The 24,217-nt window shown below is 44.5% G+C and overlaps 1 protein-coding gene across 1 annotated transcript in view; it reads left to right on the forward strand.

Annotated features, from left to right (window-relative positions):
* Window positions 1–24,217, forward strand: part of LOC140208068 (NACHT, LRR and PYD domains-containing protein 3-like) — a 41,683-nt gene that overhangs the window by 11,910 nt on the left and 5,556 nt on the right. Inside the window, exons 2-9 of the mRNA XM_072276593.1 lie at window positions 2,946–3,112; window positions 12,639–12,816; window positions 12,904–12,963; window positions 16,789–18,535; window positions 19,130–19,216; window positions 20,028–20,198; window positions 21,676–21,846; window positions 23,838–24,008. Of these exons, the coding sequence (XP_072132694.1) occupies window positions 2,946–3,112; window positions 12,639–12,816; window positions 12,904–12,963; window positions 16,789–18,535; window positions 19,130–19,216; window positions 20,028–20,198; window positions 21,676–21,846; window positions 23,838–24,008 (2,752 nt within the window). The remainder of the gene's footprint in view (window positions 1–2,945; window positions 3,113–12,638; window positions 12,817–12,903; window positions 12,964–16,788; window positions 18,536–19,129; window positions 19,217–20,027; window positions 20,199–21,675; window positions 21,847–23,837; window positions 24,009–24,217) is intronic.

The raw sequence follows: 24,217 nt of genomic DNA on the forward strand, positions 1-24,217 counted from the left end.
GCTTGAGGCTGGGGTCTTGAGATTTGAGGCTTGAGGTTTGAGGCTGAGGTCTTGAGATTTGAGGCTTGAGGCTTGATGCTGGGGTCTTGAGGCTGGGGTCTTGGGTACTTGGAGACCAGATGAGGATATGACGGGGCAAGGGCACTTCGAGGCAACTCCTGGGCTGGACGCGGGACTCTTACCTGACGGAGGTAAGGAACATGAAATGACAGAACCAACCGCAGGGTAACGTCAATCGGCCCGGCTTACCCGGCGGAGGCAAGGGTCAGGAAGGGGCAGGAGCACGGAGCCTTAGACTTGGAAGAGGCAAGAGCACGGAACACAGAGCCGGGTCCCCTCCTTGGGAACAGGACGTAGGGCCAGGACTCATCACACAGAGCGCAGAATATGACAAGACAGTTCTCAACACAAGGTAGCGGTAGACGGCCGGAACTAGCTAGCGAAGGCGTGGATACAAAGTCAGATCCCAATACTAGGTAGCGGCAAACCCCCGGACGTACCCAGTGAAGGCGTGGACACAGACAATACAAAACAACAATAGACAGTTCTTATCTTGCTCCGGCGATTGAACTAGACAGTGGTGCAGGCGAGGGATACAGTCGGGGTATCCAGGCTAGGTGAGCAGGCAGAAAGTCAGGCGAGGTATCAGGCAGAGAGTCAGGCGAGGTATCCAGGCAGAGGGTCAGGCGAGGTATCCAGGCAGAGGGTCAGGCGAGGTATCCAGGCAGAGGGTCAGGCGAGGTATCCAGGCAGAGGGTCAGGCGAGGTATCCAGGCAGAGGGTCAGGCGAGGTATCCAGGCAGAGGGTCAGGCGAGGTATCCAGGCAGAGGGTCAGGCGAGGTATCCAGGCAGAGGGTCAGGCGAGGTATCCAGGCAGAGGGTCAGGCGAGGTATCCAGGCAGAGGGTCAGGCGAGGTATCCAGGCAGAGGGTCAGGCGAGGTATCCAGGCAGAGGGTCAGGCGAGGTATCCAGGCAGAGGGTCAGGCGAGGTATCCAGGCAGAGAGTCAGGCCAGGTATCCAGGCAGAGGGTCAGGCGAGGTATCCAGGCAGAGGGTCAGGCGAGGTATCCAGGCAGAGGGTCAGGCGAGGTATCCAGGCAGAGGGTCAGGCGAGGTATCCAGGCAGAGGGTCAGGCGAGGTATCCAGGCAGAGGGTCAGGCGAGGTATCCAGGCAGAGGGTCAGGCGAGGTATCCAGGCAGAGGGTCAGGCCAGGTATCCAGGCAGAGAGTCAGGCGAGGTTTCCAGGCAGAGAGTCAGACGAGGTATCCAGGCAGAGGGTCAGGCGAGGTATCCAGGCAGAGATCAGGCAAGGTATCCAAGCAGAGAGTCAGGCAAGGGGGGAAAAACAGGGAGAGGAACAGAACAGTCCAGCAGGGAATCCCTGCTTTGTAGAGGTATTTATGTCTCAACCGAAAACGAGAATCATGTGCCTACAACAGAAACTGAGGAAGACCAGAAACTCTGGAATAAGGAACAATGGACCGGACCGCGAGCCGGAATGCAGGGTTCACGGACCGGACCATGACAAACAGATGATACCAGTGGTTAATTTCCACTCCTATCCACCGCCGTCTTTCTTTTCCTTCCAATTACTTCTAGTGTTGCGTGTAAAGCCAGCAGTAGGTGAGAGGGAGATACAGTGCCATTGGTTTGCCTGGAAAGGCAGCAGCGCATCTGCCGTGTGTTTAGGCAGAGAGAAAACTTTAAAGAGAATCGGAGTTTTGTTTCAAAGTAGGTCCCTTGATATCTTCTGTTCCTGCAACCAGTACAACGTCTGGCATCTGAAACTATAGACCAGTAACGCTTTTTGTGAACTGTTTACCTCTCACATCCAATTCATCCAACGCTCCTCTTTCGCTCTATACGTTCAGAAACCGCAGCTATGTAGTCAAGCTTTTGTTATCCACCCATGTAGGCCTATGGAAGTTTTATCTAACCCTTATCAGTCACTTACTAGTCTCCGTCGTACTTAGGGGAAAGAGCTAGTGCTTCCAATCTTTCCTTACAAACATACTCCATAATCCAGGTAATATCCTTGTGAATATTTTTTGCGCTTTCTTTAGCTCATTCACGTGCTTCGATTCGAGTGGCGGCCAGATAAGTTTTCACTATTTTAAGTATTGCGTTCCTTGCGTTTGTATCTTTGCAACATGGCTACACCACTTCGCGGTTGCCGCAGTTAAATTCTAGACACTACTATGGGCAGCTGCCGACGAGGTCTCTCACATTTATCGGCCATCGTCCAACGCTGCACAACCTCCTGTTTCTCCCGTCACTTTACACGACGCTCTCCGCATACCCGTGCTACAGTGCGGGCACTGTTCGCTTTGGTTTTTGTCCCTCACAAGCTCAGAACCCTCACTTTGAACACTTGCAACACTCCCCTTTACATCGGTGCATTGCAGGGATTATATTAATCCTCTTCCTCTCGTCACATTCACTGATGCCACACCACATCACTGGGACAGGAAGGGTACAGACGTGATTGGTCGACTGCATTCCCGCAATTTGCTGGTGGTCAGCTTTGAGGACGATACAGCTTTGACGCCTGCTGATCGGGAGCAGTAAATCCCGTGCGTGTAGTGAGTGGAAAGGAGTGTAAATATTGTGTTTGGAACGGGATTGGGAACTTTTCAGGAGCGGAATGACCGCCATTTTGGAGCGATCGTTCAAGTTATATTGAGATTTGCTAGCGAGCGCTGTGTTTGGCGCGAAACAGTCTCTCTCGTTTACTGCATGGTCGACGATCTTTTCGTGAAAGGGAAATGTTGACCAAGTTAAGACTTTATTCCTTGGAGCACAGAAAAATGGGGGGAGATATCATAGAGGTATACAGAGTTACCAAGGAGATAGATAGCATGAATGCATGCACACATTTTACCCTCTTTTCTTCAGGGTTGTGTTATGGAATAGTAATTATTGCCGCTGTTTTTGCCTACAGATCCAAAGCTTTCAATTTCGGAGTTCCTGTCGATCCTGGACGAGGACCATATAATCCAGTTAACGGATTATTTTCTGGACAGGCTGGAACCGGCGGCTGAAAAAGTAGTTGAAGGACTCAGCTTGATGCTGAAGGCGGAGAGGAGGTTCAGTGCAGAAGAACACGGGGTAAGTAGGAGGCGAGGCCTTATTTCTGCTTCTTCAAAGATCACAAAAACGATAATCTCAGGTCTGAGATATCTCACGGTGCCTATTAAAGACCCATCGAGTGGATGGCGGTGGTGTTCTGCACCTGTCGTCCATTCGCTTCCAGATTCGACGTGTTGTACATTCTATGATGCTGGTTTGCACACGACTATGCTAACACATGACTATTTCAGCTCCTGTCGCCTTCCTGACAGTCTGATCCAGTCTGGTCATTCTTCTCTAATCGTTCTCATTCTCGAGGAGTATCTGCCTTTCTTTATTTTTGCCCACAGAACTGTCGCTCGCCTGATTTTCTGTCTGTTTTTGCTGGGGAGGGGGCGGTTGGGGTTCGCACAATCCTCTGTAAACTATGGAGACGTTCTGCGTGATAATCCCGGGAGATCAGCTGTTTCTGAGATACTCAAATCACCCAGTCCAGCACCAACAATCATTCCACCGCCAATGTCGCTTAGATCGCATTTCGTCTCCGTTCTTATCTTTGAGCTTAACAACAACCGAACCTCTTAAGTATGCCTGCATGATTTTTGCACTGAGGTGCTGACGCAAGATTGGCTGATTAAATCTTCCAATAACAAGCAGGTGCACAGGTGTACCGAATAAATTCAGAACTGGGTGTATATTTTATCCGGTCATTGCTCGTTTGCAAGTCTGCGGAGATAACAGCGGTGTAGTGACAGTAGCAGATTTCATGTTGCGCCTTGAAGCTGGAGCAATACGCTGCAGTTGTAAAAGCCTTTGCTGAAGATGCATCTGGAATACTCTGCACAATTTTGTTCTCCCTGTTATAGGAAATACGGGGTTCAACTAGAAAAAGTGTAGAGAACAATCGCGAGAATGTTGCCTGTACTACAGGAACTACATATTTATGCACCTCAAGGCGTTCAAAACAAGTGTTAACAAAATAAAAGACGATGGGTTAGGCAGTGAGGAAACACCGTTAAATGAATCAAGCATGTCTTCATGTCCTCCTTTTGAGTGATTGATATCTGAAACTGATTGTCAGGTTATCTGATCGAATCAGATACAATTCTTACAATTGGACCGCCACTCCATAGACCTGGCTCGTGTGCGAAATGGGAATGGTGCCGCCGGCGCGGCGGAGACTGTTTTGCGTGGGCGAGATAGTCAGAAGAGTTCCTTTTTTTATGCTTTATAATCTGTCCGAGGAATAAGCATCTTCACCGGCTTCAGTAATGTTCTACTTTCTGCTACACATACGCGTATTTGTGAAGGATTTACGGTGGTCAAGTGCCGTTCTTAGCTATTCATAAAATGAAGATACTGACGTATTTATGCTGCAAACTTAGATAGTGTATAACATCAAGCATAGAACACCGTTGTGATAGAAACAATTCTATGACTCGTCGCCCTGCCTGAATGAAGCAGAAGAAACCACAGAAACCATAGAAAAACTACAACACAGAAACAGGCCTTTTGGCCCTTCTTGGCTGTGCCGAACCATTTTCTGCCTAGTCTCACTGACCTGCACACGGACCATATCCCTCCATACACCTCTCATCCATGTATCTGTCCAATTTATTCTTCAATGTTAAAAAAGAACCCGCATTTACCACCTCGTCTGGCAGCTCATTCCACACTCCCACCATTCTCTGTGTGAAGAAACCACCCCCCTAATGTTCCCTTTAAACTTTTGCCCCTTCACCCTTAATCAATGTCCTCCGTTTTTTTTTTCTCCCCTTGCCTCAGTGGAAAAAGCGTGCTTGAATTCACTCTATCTATACCCATCATAATTTTATATACCTCTATCAAATCTCCCCTCATTCTTCTACGCTCCAGGGAATAAAGTCCTAACCTATTCAACCTTTCTCTGTAACTGAGTTTCTCAAGTCCCGGCAACATCCAGTCCATCCTTTAGGAGCCAGAGTTTTGACGTGTGTTGTCATGCGCTCTAGTTAATGAGATGTGAGCAGTTAAACTTGAATTTGAATTTGTTTAAATCTTACGTTCTCTCCACAACGTGAGAAAGTAAAAATCTTTGCGTTATGACTACGTCGCAATGTACAGACATGTGAATTTATAATTCTAATGGCTTGTAGAAAAAAAAGACTGTCCCGTAGCTTTTTGGTCCTGGCTTTAACGCTGCGGTACCGTTTGCGAAACGGAAGCAGCTGAAGCACTTTATGGCTGGGGTGAGTGCTGTTTCCCACCTGTCTTCTGGGCCTTCTGTGCGCATCTGCTGCTGTAAAGGTCCTCAGTGGAAGGAGGTTTACATCCACAGATCCGCTGGGTTGTCAATACCACTCTCTGCAATGCCCACCGGTCAAGTTTGGAGCAGTTCCCGCACCGGGCGGTGATACGGCCAGTCAGGGTCTTCTCAATGATGCCCCTGCAGAAAGTCTTGATTTGGCGGTCCATGCCGAACGTATTCAATCGCCTGAGGTGGAAGAGACGCTGTTTTACTTTTTTTTTTTTTTGCCAAGCAGCCAGTGTGTAGAGTCCTGGTGAGATCTTCGGTGATGTGTATACCTGGACTTAGTTTGTACCTGTCCTACGAAACTATAAATTAATATTATCCACAGGAAGTGGACAGAGGCGGCAGCATATGTTACACGTGATCACCAAGTCTACTTCATTTTCACTTCCGAAACCACAAACTATCACCCAAATCTAACTCGGGCTGGAGAGTTCATCCTTTCTCGTATTATGATCTGTTTTCTTTGCTCTTGTTATCCCATATACTTGTATGTTTCATATTCATCCAACAGTTGTATCGTATCCTGTGGCTCTGTTTCATATTCTACTGTCTGTCTTACGCATGCGTTTGTGTTTAGCGTTTTGCACTTATCAATCATGTACAGAAGGTGTGTCAAGGTGCAATTCGTTTGGTTACCGCTAGTTTGATACCATATTTTCATCCCATTCAATGAATTAAAGAGTAGGTTTAAAGCTAGACTTACCCATAGTAGATTTAGGGAGCCGCCCTGGAAAATGCCCTCACGACAAAATCTGCAGATGATGGAAATTCAAGCAACACACACAAAATGGTGGTGGAACGCAACAGGCCAGGCAGCTTCTATAGGAAGAAATACAGCCGACGTTTCGGATCGAGACCCTTCGTCAGGGGTCTCTTTCCACCAGAATGCGTTCCACCAGCATTTTGTGTGTATTGCTGGAAAATGCTCTGGGTGCGTTTATTTTTATATATAGGCTGATTATAGTACGCTACTACTTCATCAGATGTAGGAGAAATTTCACAAACATTTGGTGTAGCTTATATATAGATTAAGAGCTTATTTTAGTTTATGAGTGTGGAACGAAATCAAACGCTTTCTGGTAGACAATATAAAAACATGAATGTTTTGTTTTCTCTTTTGTTTTTGTCCGTCAGGCTTTATTTAGAATTGCAGAATGTATTAGTAGATGGTTTTTTGCATCCTTCCATGACCTTACGGCATCCTTTCTCCTCTTCCGTAGACATTCTGCGGTTATCTAAATGACTGATGATTATTTGCGAGATGCATGATATAGCTTGCAAACAAGTGACCGGATGGCGTTTTGATGAGTAGCTTGTGATTTTGGGTGTTTCACATTCAGTCAAAAATTCCGGCACTCTTTTAGAATGTTTAAGAAAATTGTAAATATGTATTAATAGGTAAGGATGCTGAGAAGTAAATTTTTATATCAATAATTATGAATATTATCACTGTCAGTACTTTTCTAGTTCAGTGCATTTTGTTTATATATAATTGCTCTTAGGGTAGGATATTCATTGTAACTTCAGGTGTTCGCATGCCTTCAATAGTATGAGTGCGTTCTTTTTCAGCCCTAGTACCGTTTGCTTCTTGATTGTGTACCGCCCTATTTGATCCGATACTGGACCAATAGTTCACTATCTCCCTATTTGGTGAGCAGTCTGTGCTCCGGTTGGTGACATTTTGTTGCGTCGAATTTAAATCTATCATCTAGCATAAACGGTTTTCATTGTTTCTAAACTGATAATAGTGTTTTTTTTTCTTCTGATGCATTTCAATTATGTATATGGACTGGCTTTGTATTCATAAATTTTTCAATGATTGTGTTAAAGTGATCACAGTTTGAATGGACCTATTATTTCTTTGATTTTCCTTGCTATTTTCTTAGCAATCTTCTTAGCTTCCTTCCGCCGGTTCTCCACTTTATACTCCATTAGGCGGCATTACTGCTCTAAGTCTGTTCTGCCATTTCGGTCTCCTCACTTCAATACTCAGCTTTGGGTTTCTGTTAATTGCCTCTGTTTTGGAGCTGCACTGCTGTTAACGTTGTGCAGAATGGTATTATGTGCAGTTCTTCACGTCTTTCAAGTTCTCCGTAATGTTGTGATGATATAATGCTATTGAGAGTCTAAGCAGCTTTTGCTAATGCTTTTGATATGTTTTCTTTTGGTATTAAGTTCTTCCTGTATGGTCAGATCCCATGTATTCTGTTAGAGTTTCCTGAATGTTTGGAGCATTTTGCCTGGAAGCTCATCTTTGTCATCAGCATTCTTCAGAGGCGCTTTATCTGTGTTATTGCTATTACCATCGGGTTTTGGGACAGTTGCAGAACTAATCTATTTTCATTACCCCGTCAGCGGGTGGCCTCTTCATTATATTCTTGGATGGCATTGCTGTGATGCTTTAGGTTTGTTTCTTTTTTAGCTCTTGTGCTACTGTCATGCTTTATTTTGTTTGCATGTCGATAGGGATTAAACTATTTTATTTTTAGGACTCTACATTGATCTGCTATTCATTGGGCATTTACTTGCACAAGGCGACGCTGCACAATAAGCAGTGGTTGAAATTTGTCCCTGTCCAAAACGATAAGACATAGAAGCAGAATTAGGCTATTCAGTTCATCATGGCTCATCCAGGATCCCTTTACATCTGCCTTCTCGCCATATTTTTCGATGCCCTGACCGCAGAGTGAGACGATCAACCGGCCTTCGCCTAATGACTTGGCCTCCACTGCAGTCTGTGGCGGAGCATCCCATAGATTTACAGCTCTCTAGCTGAAAAGCAATTCTTCCTTACCTCTGTTCTGAAGGTTCGCCCCACAACTTTGAGGCTGTGTCCTCTAGTTTTAGATACCCTCCGCCATAGGAAACACCATCTTCACATCCACCCTATCTAATCCGGTCAAAATTCAGTGTGTGTCAATGAGATCCCCACGCATGATTGCTAGTTGCAGTCAGTACAGGTCCAAAGTTGCCAAGCGCTCCTCATATGTTAACTCCTTCATTCCCGGAATCGTCCTCGTGAACCTCCTATGGACTCTCTCCAATGACAACACGTGCTTTCTGAGATATGAAGCCCAAGCCTGTTGACAATATTCCATGTGTGACCTGACTAGTAATTTACAAAGAGTCAGCATTATCTCAAAGCTTTATATTCTATATATTAAACCCTGGCATTTCAATAGGTTACAATAGGCGTACTTAATGTTAAAGAAATGTATAGAATATACATCCTGAAATTGTATTTCTTCCAAACATCCACAAAAAAACAGAGGAGTGCCCCCAAATAAGGAAAGATAGTTAAAGCCCGCCCCCACCCGAGCTTCCTCTCCCACGCACAAGCAGCACCAAAGCAGCGACTACCCTGCTCCCCTATAGCACAAAAGCGTCGACGACCACCACCAACCACTTAAGGCTGCAGAAAAGCATCACTAAAGACACAGACTTGCAGGATTTTGAGCAGGGCAGTTTAACGAGTGCAGTTTGAGCAGTGGATTTTGAGGCGTGGAGATTGAGGGCAGGAGACTACTCGGTTTCCCCGGTATTCGACACACCACAGGCGCTCGCTCTCTCTCTCTCTCTCTCTCTCCCTCTCTCCTTAATAAGGGAAAAAAAAGAGGTGTCTTCGTTTCACAGCAAGAGGGGAGACATAACATAGAAACATAGAAAATAGGTGCAGGAGTAGGCCATTCGGCCCTTCGAGCCTGCACCGCCATTTATTATGATCATGGCTGATCATCCAACTCAGAACCCCGCCCCAGCCTTCCCTCCATAACCCCTGACCCCCGTAGCCACAAGGGCCATATCTAACTCCCTCTTAAATATAGCCAATGAACTGGCCTCAACTGTTTCCTGTAACTGGGCACAGAGCTAGCAGAAGGCCCGGTGCATCTGACCTCCCTTATTCTCCCGCAGCGCATCAGTCGGACGCGGCGGCAGCACCAGCCTTGAATCAGTCCGTCTCTAGAGCCACGAAAATCCGGCACCCTGAAGTTGGGCTACTTTTGTAGGCCGCATCGTTGGCATATTAAAAAGCGGCCATTCGTGAGGTCCTGAGAACAGATCCCATTTCCGCAAAGAACCGATGTCAGAGTGTAACTCCAGGTCAATTTCCTCAAACAACCTTAAAAGAGAAAAAAGGCGATATCAAAGATAGAAATAAAGATATTTCCGAAGGAAAAGAGTCGCTGTTTAACGCCTTCATCACTCAGCTCCATCTCTTCTTCACCACAGACTCAACCCGTAAATTAACCTGCTGTGAGTCTTACATGAGGACTCCCAAGTCCCTCTGCACCCCTGATGTTTTTTTTAATTCGCCCTATTTAAATAATAGTCCGCACTGTTGTTCCTTTTATCAAAATGCATTATCATACGTTTCCCAACATTGCATTCCACCTGCCAATTTTTACCCATTCTTCCAATTTGTCTAAGACCTGCTGCGACCGCATAGCTTCCTCAGCATTACCTACTCCTCCACCGATTATTGTATCATCCGTAAGCTTTGTCACAGAGACATCAATTCCATTTTACGTTGACATATAATGTAAAATGCAAATATCCCAATTCTGAACCCTGAGGAACACCACCAGTCACCGGCAGCCCAATCAGAGAAGGCCGCCTTTATTCCCAATCCCTGCCTCCTGTCTGTCAACCATTCCGCTATCCATACCAGTAACACCATAGAATTTTATATTGTTAAGCAGCTTCATGTGTGGCATCTTATCAAATGCCTTCTGAAACTGCAAGTAAATGACTGCCTCTCCTTTGTCTACCCTGACTGTTACTTCCTCGAAGCACTCTAACAGGTTTGTCAGGAAAGGATGTCCTTGACAGAAACAATGCCGTCTTTGACTTACGTTATCATTAGTCTCCCAGTACCTCAAGAACCTTACGCTTAATAATAGACTCTAACGCATTCCCAGTCACTGTGGTTAGACTAGCTGGTCTATAATTTCCTTTATTTTGCCTTCCTCCCTTCTTAAAGAGTGGAATGACGTCTGCAATCCACCACTCCTTGGGGAGTATAGCAGAATGAAGTGGTTTTTGAAAAATCATGACCAGTGCATCCGTTAAATCTTCAACATCCACTTTCGGAACTCTGGGGTGCAGCCCGAATGGTGCAGGTGATTTATCCAACTTAAGACCTTTGCATTTGCCTTGCACCTTTTCAATTGTAATAGAAATGTCTACACGAGCCTCTGGCACACCGCTGGCGTCTTCACAAGTGATGCAAAGTACCCATTAAATTCAACTGTCATTTTTTTCTCCCCCATTACTACCTCACCAGCATCATTTTCCAGTGGTCCAATATCAACTCTCGCATCACTTCTTTTTTCCTCTTTATATAACTGAAAATACGTTTGTTATCCTGCTTTGTATTGTTGGCTGGTCTTCCTTCATATTTCAACTTTTCCATTCTTCTAGTTTTTTTTTTTTTTTTTTTGCCTTTTGATCGATTCTAACATCTTCCCACTCGGAAAACGTCCCACTGACTTTTGCCACCTCATACGCCTTTTCCTTGGCTTTTATGCAGTCCTTAACTTCCTTTGACAGCCACGGTTTCCTACTCCTGCCATTTGAGAGATCTTCCGCTTTGGGACATTTCTGCCCTGCGACTTGTGAACTATTTCCAGAAACTACAGCCATCTCTGCTCTGTCGTCCTCCCCGCCAGTATCCTCCTCCAATCCACCTGGGCAAGCTCCTCTCTCATGCCTCTTTAATTCCCTTTATTCCATTGCGATACTGATACATCTCACTTATCCTTATCCCTCTTAATTTTTGTATGAATTCAATCATATTATGATCATTGCCTCCTAAGGATTATTTTACATGGAGCTCCAAATGAGCTGTATGTTGTCATGTCAGCCTCAGACTGCGTTACTAGATAATATCCATCCATTATAAATGTTTTCACTTACAGTTCCAATTTCATGCATTTCTGTCCTTTCTGATCTGCTGGGGTGATCTCAGTTCTAAGTGTACTGCTCTCCTGCAAAAAATCTAAGCATTGTATGCATTATGATCAGAGATTAAGGGAGCTAGGGCTTTACTCTTTGGAGAGAAGGAGGATGAGAGGAGACGTGATAGAGGTGTACAAGATAATAAAAGGAATAGATAGAGTGGATAGCCAGCACCTCTTCCCCAGAGCACCACTGCTCAATACAAGAGGACATGGCTTTAAGGTAAGGGGTGGGAAGTTCAAGGGGGATATTAGAGGAAGGTTTTTCACTCAGAGAGTGGTTGATGCGTGGAATGCACTGCCTGAGTCAGTGGTGGAGGCAGATACACTAGTGAAGTTTAAGAGACTACTAGACAGGTATATGGAGGAATCTAAGGTGGGGGCTTATATGGGAGGCAGGGATTGAGGGTCGGCACAACATTGTGGGCCGAAAGGCCTGTACTGTGCTGTATTATTCTATGTTCTATGTTCTATGTTCAATGTTGGCTCTATCTTTCTCGGTTTTCCAGACACCTGCCTGCATATTCAGCAATTTAGCACTCTTTATTATTAATGTATTATTATCATTACCATTATGCATTCTTATGCATTTTGGTTGTTTGTACGTCCTTGCTTGTGTACAGTTTGTTTGTTTGTTTGTTTTGTATTGATTCTATTATGTTTCTTATTATAAGATATACGAGGAGCGGAAGTTGGCCAGTCTGCTCCGCCATTCAGTCATGGGCTGATCCAATTCATCCAGTCATTCACACTCTCCTGCTTTCACCCATCTCCTTTGATGCCATGGCTAATCAAGAACCTATCTATCTCCGTCTTAAATACACCCAATGACTTGGCCTCCACAGCCGCCTGTGGCAACATTTATTATTGGAAATGCCAGCAGTTCAGTTGGCACTCATAAATGAATCACGTAAAGCATGTAAATAAGACCAAGTTCTTCAGTTGTTGTTCGAGAGAAACATCGTTATGGGGAAAAAATGAGATCTAAGGGATGTTGACAGTGGAATGATTGTTGGCGGCCTGCGGTGTCGTTGGATCATCTCAGAAACTACTGTTCTCCTGGGTCTTTCATGAACTATGGTCTCTGGGTCTTATAGAGGATGGTGCAGGGAAGAAAAAAGAGCAGCCGTTCTGAGAGGGAAAACGTTTTGATAGTGAGAGAGCACAGAAGCACTGGACTGATTCCAGCTGACAGGAAGTCGACATTAATTTTGAAGACACAGAGAATGAGCAAAAATGAGTAAATACGTAAATAATATGTCGGAGGTTGAGTCCACCTCGCAACAAACTTATTGCTGTCTTTTTTTTTTTGCAGAGAGTCACTGAGCACGCAGAAAAGGGTGACAGGACAGACGGTTCGAAACTCTTCCTCAGTCTAGTGATGGAGAAAGGCTCCGGTGCCCAAAGGGTGATGTGGGAAGCGTTTGTGAAAATGAGAAATGAGTCGCCAAAGCTGGACAAAATTCTGAACGAAATCCAGAAAATCGGTAAAAAAAAAAAAAAAATCTAACTCGATTGCAGATTTAGCAGTATTAGTCAAATCTGAATTTACGAAAGTTCATTCCTTTTAACGGGTCCCTATGTATTTGAATCCATGAACAACGGGCAAGATATACCAGAATTACCCTGTCAACTACGAGGTAAGAGATAAGTTATAGAACAAACTGATCGGTATCAATAGTATTTATTTATTTTTCTGAAAGAGGAAGAATCTGGGAAAATTTGTTCACTATCTTCGTATATTGACATTAATCACACATTACCCTTGATAAAGGTACGTCGCATCTGGAGTTTCTCCTGTTAGCGGACAATTTCCCTCCACGCCTCTCTGACGTAGTGGGGAACCGCGTACCAGGCAAGTTACAGCGGTGGTTTGCCTTTGCCTTCTGCCGGGTGAGTTTCCAAAGAGATCACCAGCTCGTAACCCAGCACGGATGGAAAGCGTGCAGGGGAGCCAGCTGGATTAGAACTCTTGACCTTGCCTCCCGAAGTCCGACGCTGATATCACTATGTCACCAGCCGGGTATGGTTCAAAGATTTCTACATTACTTCCAGCCTTTGGAAGTAATGCAAACAGTTATCTGGCGTATTGCAAAACACTAGCGATCTGCAGTGAACTCGAAATAATCGGTGAGAGCCCACAAGTTCTCGTTGGGTTCGCTGTAAAAGCTCATGCATCCCTGTCAGAGGGATAACGGGACCTTAGCTGTTCTCAGATGTATTGTCAGCAGCGGAGTCGGAAAAAAAACAACAATTACATATATAAGTAGAGTTTCTACTCTGGAACAGACCATTCTCTGGAAATCAAACAGAATAACTGTCTAGAAACTTTGTCAATCATTTTCACAACCCGGAAGCTAATTCCAAGGCTCCTGCTTCGGTACGAAAGCTAACAGCACTTGCGTCCCTTGATAAGAACAGACAGAGTTCTGAAGAAGGCAAAATACGAGATGGCAGGGTTCTTGACCAGTAGCTTGGCGTCCTCCCTAGCCACAGTCAAGTTTCCGGAGGAGCTCTGTTTAAAAAGGGAACACTGGAAAATCCTGGGAACTGTAAAACAGAGAATCGCACAGTAGTTATAGGGAAATTATTGGAGAAAATCCTTAGGGATAGTACATATAAGCATTTGGACACCCATGGCCTAATCAGTGAGATCTAGGATGTTTTGTTTTTTGCGGGGCAGGTCGCGTCTTACTAACTTGATTCAATTTTTTGATACGTTAAGGAAAGGAATTGATAAGAGTAGGGCAGTGGGTGTTGCCTAAATGAATTTTCGAAGGCGTTTGGTAAAATCCCACATAATCCTTAAGAGTGTTGCTATCCAGTCTTCGTATCCATGTTCATATCTCCAATTAGATAAGGCGGTTATTAGTCGAGGCACTGAGTTCAAAAGTCAAGAGGTTATGTTGCAACCTTATGAAACTCTGGTTTGGCCACGTTTGGATTATTGCATGGACTCTGGTCAACCCATTACAGAAATGATGTTCAGGCTTTGGAGAGGGTGCAGGGGAGGTTTACCAGGATGCTAATTGGTTTAGATGGCATGCACTATCGCAAGATGCTGGAGAAAATCGGGTTGTTTTCTCTCGAGCGCTGGGGGCTTTGGGAAGATATGATAGAGATTGCAAGTTATGAGAGATAGATAGACTGGACATAGAGTATCTAATTCCCAGGGTAGAAATGTGCCTAGGATGCGCTACGTGGTATGCAGGTAGTGGCAAATGCATTAGAGACCTTTAAGAAATGTTTGAATTGGCAAATCGATCTATGGAAGATTGAGGGATATGGACATGTTGTATGTAGGAAGGAATGTTTTTAATTTGCTCTTTAGCTGATTCGACACAACACTAAAGGCAGAATGGCCTGTTTCTGTGCTGTACCAGTCTAGCTTCTATAGAAACTCAGAGAAATGTCACATCAAGTCGTTGTAATACTTAATGCAAAAACCTGAGATGAGATTTATGGTAGGTACTGCTTCTCAGTGGCCGAAGTTGATACCGAGTAAGAAAATAATCTTGCAGCATTTAAAGTGTCGAACAGCATGTATAAGTGTGGTCAGAGTGTCTGAGTGTTATCAGCCGTCACGAACCGACGAAAATTAGTTTGCCTTTATAGATGATACTGAGGTAGCGGAATTCCTGTGGCAAATTGCTTGTTGCACCAGAGCACAGTCTCTTGTGTATTGTGTGTTCGTTGCTCTCTGCCAGGTTCCTCTCCACAGTCAACGGGATGGAATTGTGCAGCCATGAGCAGCGCCTGTGTGCTGTCCCTCAGCCCCACCCTTTCCAGCTACTGGTAGGATTTTCTTATGTCATATAGCTCTAATATCTGGCGATGGTATATCCCGCACAGTGGCTTGTCCTGCCGTGGTCTCTGGCCCTCTGTCTCTGCTTCACTGACCTCCATTTCTATGTCCCCTGCCTGCAGTCTGACATACATATATACAGTATATATATATATATTATATGTGTGTGTGTATTGCACTTTTGCACAATCACACAGTATGAGATACTTAATCAGTTAATTAATAACTTACTTCATTTTATGTCGTTACTTATTTCATGTGCATACGTGCGTTATCAGAACAGAGATAAATCTAATCAGAGTACACAAGGCAACGAATAGATCTGAAGGGAAACTCGTTAATACAGCTTCTCATGATGTGCAACTGATCTGCTTCCCCCTGAGGTCACTGTCCAGTTTTGCGCGTGCACCATAGCTTATAGTCCATGTTTCCCACGCTCAAGTTCCGCCGCTGCCTGTAAGGAGTTTGCATGCTCTCCCTCGGACGACCGTGCTTCTTTCGGGTGTTCCGGTTCTCTCCAACACTCCAGTGAGGGTTGGCACAACATTGTGGGCCGAAGGGCCTGTAATGTGCTGTAATATTCTATGTTCTATGTTCTATGTTTTATGTTCTATGTTCTATGATATACCAGTTGATAAGTTAATTGTTCATTGTACTTTGCCCCGTTATTGAGCTCACATTAAATTGGGGGAATTGCTGGGCGACGTGGGTTGGAGGTCTGGAAGGGCCCCTTCCGCCTTGCGTATTCAATAAATAAACAACAAATAAAAAGTTACAGATTTTTTTTTCACAATCCCGCCTCCATTAGCAGCGTCCATGCACCACCTTCTTTTCCAGTCAGATTCCTATAAAGGCAGCACCTAAGTTCCTGGGTGGTGGGGACCGTTAATGATCAGCGGTGCCTTAGGAAGAAGACGTTCATCTTTAAGGATCCACACCACGCAGCACATGTCACCTTCTCATCGTTACCGTCGGGAAAGTGGTACAGAAGCCTGAATGCACATAACCAGGATCAGATTTTTGCCCTTTGCCAGCTGATTTCTAAGTGGACTACTTTTCTTAACTACTTTTTTTTTAACGTAACTATTTAATAGACATAAATACAATAACACTAATTCAGTTTTTTTTTTCCTCCAGATTTATTTATTACGAATTTCACTCTACTGCTGCAGCAAAGTTAATAAATTTCACTGTATTAGCCGGTGATAGTCAACCTGATTGTGATTCACTTCTGGACTCGACTCTTCCCTCTTCCATCTAACTATCACCCCTCATTTGAATCTACCCCGGCTTGCAAGTTATTGCACCAAGATACCCCATGTGTCCTTTCTACCGAGTACATACCTTCTGTTCCATTTTAATTTTACTTTAATATTCTGTCAATTTCTCTTCATGAATGCTACGTGCTTGCGCGAGTTCCTGTATCTTATTGAGGTTTGTTCTCGATTTCAGCATCTGTAATTCTTCTATGTTGTGATGGCGACCCATTCAATATAATACAACGTAAGGGCGAGATGTTTCCCTTGTACTATCGCCACAATGGAGTTATGTACTGTCCCTGTACCCAACAAATTTTCCGCAATTATGCATGATATTGAATTAAATCTATGGGATTAATCATGGAAATAAATAAACATTCCGTCTGTTCTTTTTTTTTCAGACGTTCAACAGAAACACAAGGAAATATTGCGGGAGGAAAATGAAAGAATGAAAATAGAAACAATTCCGGAGGCGGAAGAGGACAGTGAATACTTCCAGTTGCCTGATCAATACTGTGAGCTCACGGTGGTTTCCACTGACCGAGGCTGGAGGATAACGGAACATGAGCTGTGGGAAGGACATCGGGACAATGAGGAGTGGAGAGATAAACTGGAAAAGAACTATATTGAACTGGAAAAACTGCGAACGGAACAATTGTTCTGCAGCAGCTATTCATTGAGTAGAATCACATTTGGTAGTTCAGTAGCTTTGCTAGGAATCCCAGGGATCGGGAAAACTACACTGCTGCAAAAGATTATTTATGACTGGGCCACGAGGAAAATATTTCAGCAGTTTCAATTTGTCTTCAGTTTCAAATTCAGGGATTTAAACAAAATTAAACACAAAATAAACCTGACGGAACTGATTCTGAATCAATATCAACACCTTGGGAATGTCTTGGGAGAGGTCTGGAAGAACCCGAAGGCACTGCTGTTTATATTTGATGGTTTGGATGAATTCAAGCACAGAATCGATTTTACGAACATTCGGAGTAACGCACGAACTCAGCATACGTGCCCGGATCCTGAGTGGCAATGTGATGTGTCTGACATTGTGTCCAGTTTAATCCAACATAAACTGCTCCCAGGGTGTTCAGTGCTGGTGACCACCCGTCCCGCTGCGTTACATTTATTAGAAAAGGCAGACATCGCTCTGTGGGCTGAAATCCTGGGATTTTCTGTTGAGGAACAAAAGGAATACTTCGGTAGGTTTTTTGAAGATCAGGCAGTGGCAACGTCTGCATTCAAACTCCAGGAGGAGAACAAGATCCTTTACAGCATCAGCTATAATCCACTCTACTGTTCAGCGATCTGCCAGTCACTCGGGGACACGTACGTAAAAACAGACAACAAGCGGTGGGATCTGCCGATTACTATAACACGAACCTTTTCCAGGCATATTTACAACATCCTGAAACACCACGGACGTGGCACTGAGAAACCCGATGACGCGCTGATGATGGTGGGTAATATGGCTTTCAACGGAGTGTCCGAGAAGAAGACTGAGTTTACAGCTGAAGATCTGATTAAATACGATTTGAAACCTTCCAGCTTCCTGTCTAGTTTCATGATGGAATTGCTGAAGAGGAAAAATTCCACGCGGAGCGTGGTGTACGCATTTACTCACCTCATTATTCAACAGTTTGTTGCCGCACTCACGCAATTCCTGCGTACTGATCCTGGGGACATCCTGAAGCTTCTCGATGAAGTCCATCGTGCAGAAGATGGCCGATTTGAGGTATTTCTTCGATTTGTCGTCGGCCTCTCCCACAGCGGATCAGACTGGACTCTACAGGAATTCCTGGGTCCGTTTCCTGATCAGACAGCTCAACAAGTTAACGAATGGGCGCAGAAGGAGATTGTCCTCCAGATTGAAAGCACAGAGACCGCACCCAACAAAAGGCAACTGTTGAATGCACTACAATACGTGATTGAATCTCAGGATCGAAAATTAGCTCAGGCTACAATGGGATCTGCGGAAAATATTTCATTCAGTGGATCGCTACTGACTCCAACTGACTGTGCCATCCTGTCTGATGCTGTTGAGCTCAGTGACACTATAAAACACCTCAATTTGGAGAGCTGCTATATCGGGCACGAAGGACTCGAGCGACTGGGACCAGTGATTCAGAAATGCCAGGGACTGGGGTAACTATCCATATGTCTCTATCACTAATATATAAACCCACGTCATTACGTCAAAAAAAATAGTGCTAGAAAAGTAGTCCATTTTGAAATCAGCTGTCATAGGGGGAAACGTCTGGTCCTGAATCTCTGATTATGTGCCTTTCGGCTGCTTTGCCTCCTTCTCAATGGTAACGATGAGAGGGCGGCATGTCCTTAAAGATAGATGTCGTTTTCTTAAGGCTCCGCCGATCATTAACATAAGGCTGACAGTTTCCAAGTTATCAAGAAACATAACGAGCCGATTTGGCCCTTCGGGTCTGCTCCCAATTCCATCATTGCTGTGTGGATTTTCCTCCCAGTCCCAATCCCTTGCCTTCTCCACCTATCTCTACATGCCCTGAACAATCTAAAATCTATCAACCTCTGCCGTAAATATACGTAAAAACTTGGCCTCCACAGCTGACTGTGCCAAAGAATTCCACAGATTCACCACTCTCTGGCTAAAGAAAATCCTCTTCCTCTTCGTTCTAAATGACCGATGGGCATCTCAGGAGCCTCTTTATCTTTGGGGTCCTTTCTTGTGCTTGATTTGTTTCTGTGTCTCTTTCCTTTTAGACTCAACTGCAATCAGTTGCGGGATTCAGGATTGAAACTGTTGTCTGAGTATTTGATGAAACCGAACTGCCAAATACAGATACTTCGGTATGTAACGGATTCTGAAGGATTGTGTTCATTCCACTAGGCTTCAAACACCGAGGCAAACTGAGACAAAGTACATTGCGTATTCTGAACTCTGGCGCAGCAGAAATCTGCTGGAGCAGATCATCTTGTAGGCAGTATTTCTGGATGTAAAAAGAATAAACTTTTCTGCGTCCAAATCCGATAGTTTCCTACAGCAACTTTTACTGAAAGCTATGACATTCAGTGGCCACATTATGAAGTACACCTGTATCTCAATGCAAGTATCTTATCAGCCAATCCTCTGGCACTAATACAAGGAACATGAAGACATGGTTAAGAGGTTTAGTTGTTTTATATTTTTATTTATTTATTTCAGATCAATCATCAGAATGGGGAAGAAATGTGATCTAAGTGTAATTTACCGTAGAATGATTGATAGTGCCAGACGGAGCGGATTGAGCATCTCACAAACTGCAGATCTTCAGTGTTTTACACTGACAGGGCATTTAGTGATTACAGAGAATGCTGCGTGAAAAGCAAATCTCGTCAGCAGCAGATCTGGAGGCGAAAAAAAAATTGTAAATGAGAGAAGTCAGGAGAAAGTGCGACAATAGCTTCAAACTGGCAGGAGAGCTACAGGGGAGTTAAGGCGGTGGCGTGTGGAAGAGCAACTATGAACCCACTAACACGTGGAACCTTGAACTGGATGTGCTACAATAGCAGAAGGCCACAGCGCGATCACCTCCTGTACCTAATAAATAGCCATTGAATTCACGTTCACAATCAATAGTGCATGTCTTCTTCATCTCGTATTACTCTTTTTTATCATCAGGCTGGCTATGAACGGCCTCACGGATTATAGCGCCGACGACCTGGTCTCCATTCTCCATAGAAGCTGCTCACTGCAGGAACTGGACCTGAATTATAATGAGCTGGGTGACTCAGGCGTGAAAGTGCTATCAAAGGCTTTAGAAAACCCGGAGTGCAAACTTATCAAGCTACGGTGAGCAGATGACTCTGAGAATTGTGGATGGATCTTTTCGACGCAAATTGGACTGGCTCTTTTGCCTCATTATTCTCAACACCTCTTGCTCTTCACGCAGCTCTTCAACGCAAATCAAATCTTAAATGCGTAATACATGTTTCTATCATGCATGCATTGTGTTTGTATGTCAATAACCTTATCTAAGATGCAGCAGACCCCAACCCATAATGTGGGTTAACACGTCCTTTCTTCCTGTACTTCCTTTGTGTTTCCACCCAGCGTCCGCATCTCCCTATCACCTGTTCCCATCTAACTGGTTCCCCTTCCTGCTTAGTTCCCATTATGCTGCCCTAGTCTATCATTTTCCGTGGTCGTCAGTCTTTTTTTTTCAATTCTCTTGTCACACCCAGATTCTAACGTCATTCCCACTCTCCCCGTCCCTTACCTACATTGCAGCCATCAAGCGGATCCACATAGCTCGTGACAGCTCTTGCCCCACCTTTCTCCCGAACTTTTCCTTTGGCTTTCCCACTTCCTTTTCCCAGGTGCGTAAAGAAGGCCTATAAGATAATCAGCTACACCACTCACTCCAGCCATCAATTCTTTCAGCTGCTTCCGCTAGCAAACGGTACTGCAGCAATAAAACCAGGACCCACAGGCTGCGGGACAGCTTTTTTTTTGTGTACAGACCATTAGACTTATAAATTCACAAGTCCGTACTTTGCGGCACAGTCTTAACGAATCGATTTTAAACCCCTGGCGTCGCGGGACGGGTGGAAGATTCAGATAAATAAAATTCAATTAATTTCAATTCAAATTCAATACAATATTGTCTTTCTTTCTACAGCAGATATTTCGACCGTTCACTTGCCTACACATCTGCTGCCTGAACTGCAGAATTCGATGTATTGATCCAGATTTCCGGTGTCTGAACTCCCATGTATCTCCAAAGTTGTGAATCTCCTTTTCATCCCCAAGTTTCATAGACATGTTTTCAGCTGTCTTCCCGAAATCCATGTTATCCCCTTGATCTGAACTAAGCTACTAATATTTTACAGATTGCAATTCTAATTGAGTTTCCCTTTCAAACTTTCACTTCCTCTTTGCATCGGCGAGTTTGCGGCCCTGGAGGTTCATGGCAGGGAGAGTTTTCTTCCTTCTACCGTCTGCGTGAGAGGATGGGACTTTCGAGGGACTTTGAAACTTCTTTTTTTTCCCGTGCCCATGGTCTGTTCATTATCAAATGACGGTATTGCTTTGCACTGTTGTAACTATATATTATAATTCTGTGTTTTTGTCAGTTTTTCAATCTTGGTCTGTCCTGTGCTTCTGTGATATCATACTGGAGGGACATTGTATCATGTCTTAATGCATGCATTTCTAAATGACAATAAAAGAGGACTGCGTGTCCTCATAATCTAAACTAATTGTAAATTTATCCTAGCCTCCCAATCTACCGCAAGCTTGTAACATTCCCCATGCATCTCATCGTCAGGTTGCGCGCGAACGGGCTCACGACAGCTTCTGCCCAGGACCTCGCTAGCGCTCTCGGCAGCAACCGATGGCTGACGGAACTTGAACTGGGTAACAACGATCTGGGGGATGCGGGAGTGGAACTTCTGGCCGAAGCGCTGATTAACGCGGACAGCAAGCTGCAGACGTTGGAGTAAGATTTGTTTTGCTCTACGACGTTGTCCACCCCTGAAACAATACATTACCAGACGTAATACGCTGCCCTAATCTATAAATATTTTCCCTTACTATCATAGAAACATAGTAACATAGAAAGCCTACAGCACAATACAGGTCATTCGGCCCGCAATACTCTGCCGAACATGGACATACTTTAGAAATTACCTTGGGTTACCCATAGCCCTCTATTTTTTTAAGCTCTACATATCTATCCAGGAGCCTCTTAAAAGACCCTATTGTATCCACCTCCACCACCGTCGCCGGTAGCCTATTCCACGCACTCACCACTCTCTGCGAAAGAAAACTTACCCCTGACATTCCCCCTGTACCTACTTTCAAGTACCTTAAAACTGTGCCCTCTCTTGTTAACCATTTCATCCCTCTGTCAGGTCACATCTCATCCACCGTCGCTCAGTGGATCAAAGGAGAAGTTCACTCAACCTGTTCTCATAAGGGTTGCTCACCAATCCAAGCAACATCCTTGTCAATCTCCTCTACATCCTTTCTATAGTTTCCATATCCTTCCTGTATTGAGGTGACCAGAACTCAGCACAGTATTCCAAATGGGGTCCGACCAGGTTCCTATAGAGCTGCAACATTAGCTCTTGGCTCTTAAACTGAATCCCATGGTTGCTGTAGGCCAATGCACCGTATGCTTTGTTAACCACTTATTCAACCTGCGCCGCGGCTTTGAGTGTTCCATGCACACGGAGCCCAAGATCCCTCTGATCCTCCACACTGCCAAGAGTCTTACTATTGATACTAAATTCTGCCATCATATTTGACCGACCGATATGAACCAATTCACACTTACCTGGGTTGAAATACATCTGCCACTTCTCTGCCCAGTTTTGTATCCTATCGATGTCCCTCTGTAACCTCTGACAGTCCTCCACACTATCCTCAACACGCCCAACCTTTGTGTTATCGACCCATTTACTAACCCATATAGGTAACTTATAAAAGTCACGAAGAAAGGGTGTCCCAGAGCAGATCCCTGAGGCACACCACTGGTCACCAAAATCCATGCAGACTATGACTCGTCCTGCAATCACACTTTACCTTCTGTGGGGAAGCCAATTCTGGATCCACAAAGCAAGGTCCCCTTGCATGACGTGCTTCCTTACTTTCTCAGTAAGCCTTGCAGTGGGTACCTGATCAAATACCTTGCTGAAATCCATATACACAACATCTACTGCTCCACCTTCTTCCACCTTTTTGAGGATGTATTTAGTTACATCCTCAAAAAATCAATCAGGCTCATAAGGCACGACCTGCCTTTGACAAAGTCATGCTGACTATTCCAAATCATATTACGTCTCTCCAAATGTTCATAAATCCTGCCTGTCAGGATCTTCTCCATCAACTTACTGACCACTGAAGTAAGACACACTGATCTATAAATCATTGGTACGATCATTTAAAACACTGTTTTATTTTGATTTATGTGATATATGCACGACTGTCCGGAGGAATGTTGTTCAGTTAGCTTGCAAATTTATACAGTTAGCTGCCAATAAATTTAAACGTCAACTTGAAATGAAAACCCCAGGGGCGCTCGGGCAGCATTACTGCAAATGCGACTATGTTTCTGCTCGGGTGCCGAAATATGGATTTCACTGCCGATGCCGCTTTTCAAGAATTCGTACCTCTCCCCGTGACCGCTTGGGTTTCCTTTGAAGGCTCCTGTTTCCAGCTACGTTCCACACACGCGATATTTCGTAGGTTCATTGGCGACTCTAAACTGTTTTGTGTTTATGCTAGGGTTAAATGGGTGGGTTGCTCGGCAATGCGACTCCTTGGACCGGCAGGGCCCATTCCGCGAAGTATGAATAAAACAATATAATTTTACTGTTGTATTAAATATTATATTATTATTCAATTATTATCATTAAATTAACCAGCCATTTCCTTACATTTAAAACTATGTATTTGTTTTTTTCCCCATAATTCCTGTCATGGTAGCCTGTGGTGTAATGGCCTCAGAGATTCTTCCGCCGAAAGGCTCGCCTTCACTGTTGTTAGAAACCGTTCACTGCCGGAGCTGATCCTGGGTGAAAATAAACTTGGAGATTCAGCAGTGAACCTGGTTGCGGCGGTTAAGACTGAGTGGGAATGTAAAACGAAGACACTGTGGTAAGTTTTAGCTGGACGTTTAATACCAAGTTCTCCCAGAAACTTCCCGTTCATCCGTGTTCCTCAACAGCGCTGGCGCTGGATTAGACGGGAGACGGCGTCGCTAATCGCTGTTTGTCAGTGGACTCTTGTGTTAGGGCAGTGGATTGACAACGGAATCGAACGGGGGAAGAGCAGACCTCCTCGAACTCCAGTGCGAGCATGCGCAG

Source organism: Mobula birostris, chromosome 13 (assembly GCF_030028105.1).
Source record: "Mobula birostris isolate sMobBir1 chromosome 13, sMobBir1.hap1, whole genome shotgun sequence".
NCBI lineage: Eukaryota > Metazoa > Chordata > Chondrichthyes > Myliobatiformes > Myliobatidae > Mobula > Mobula birostris.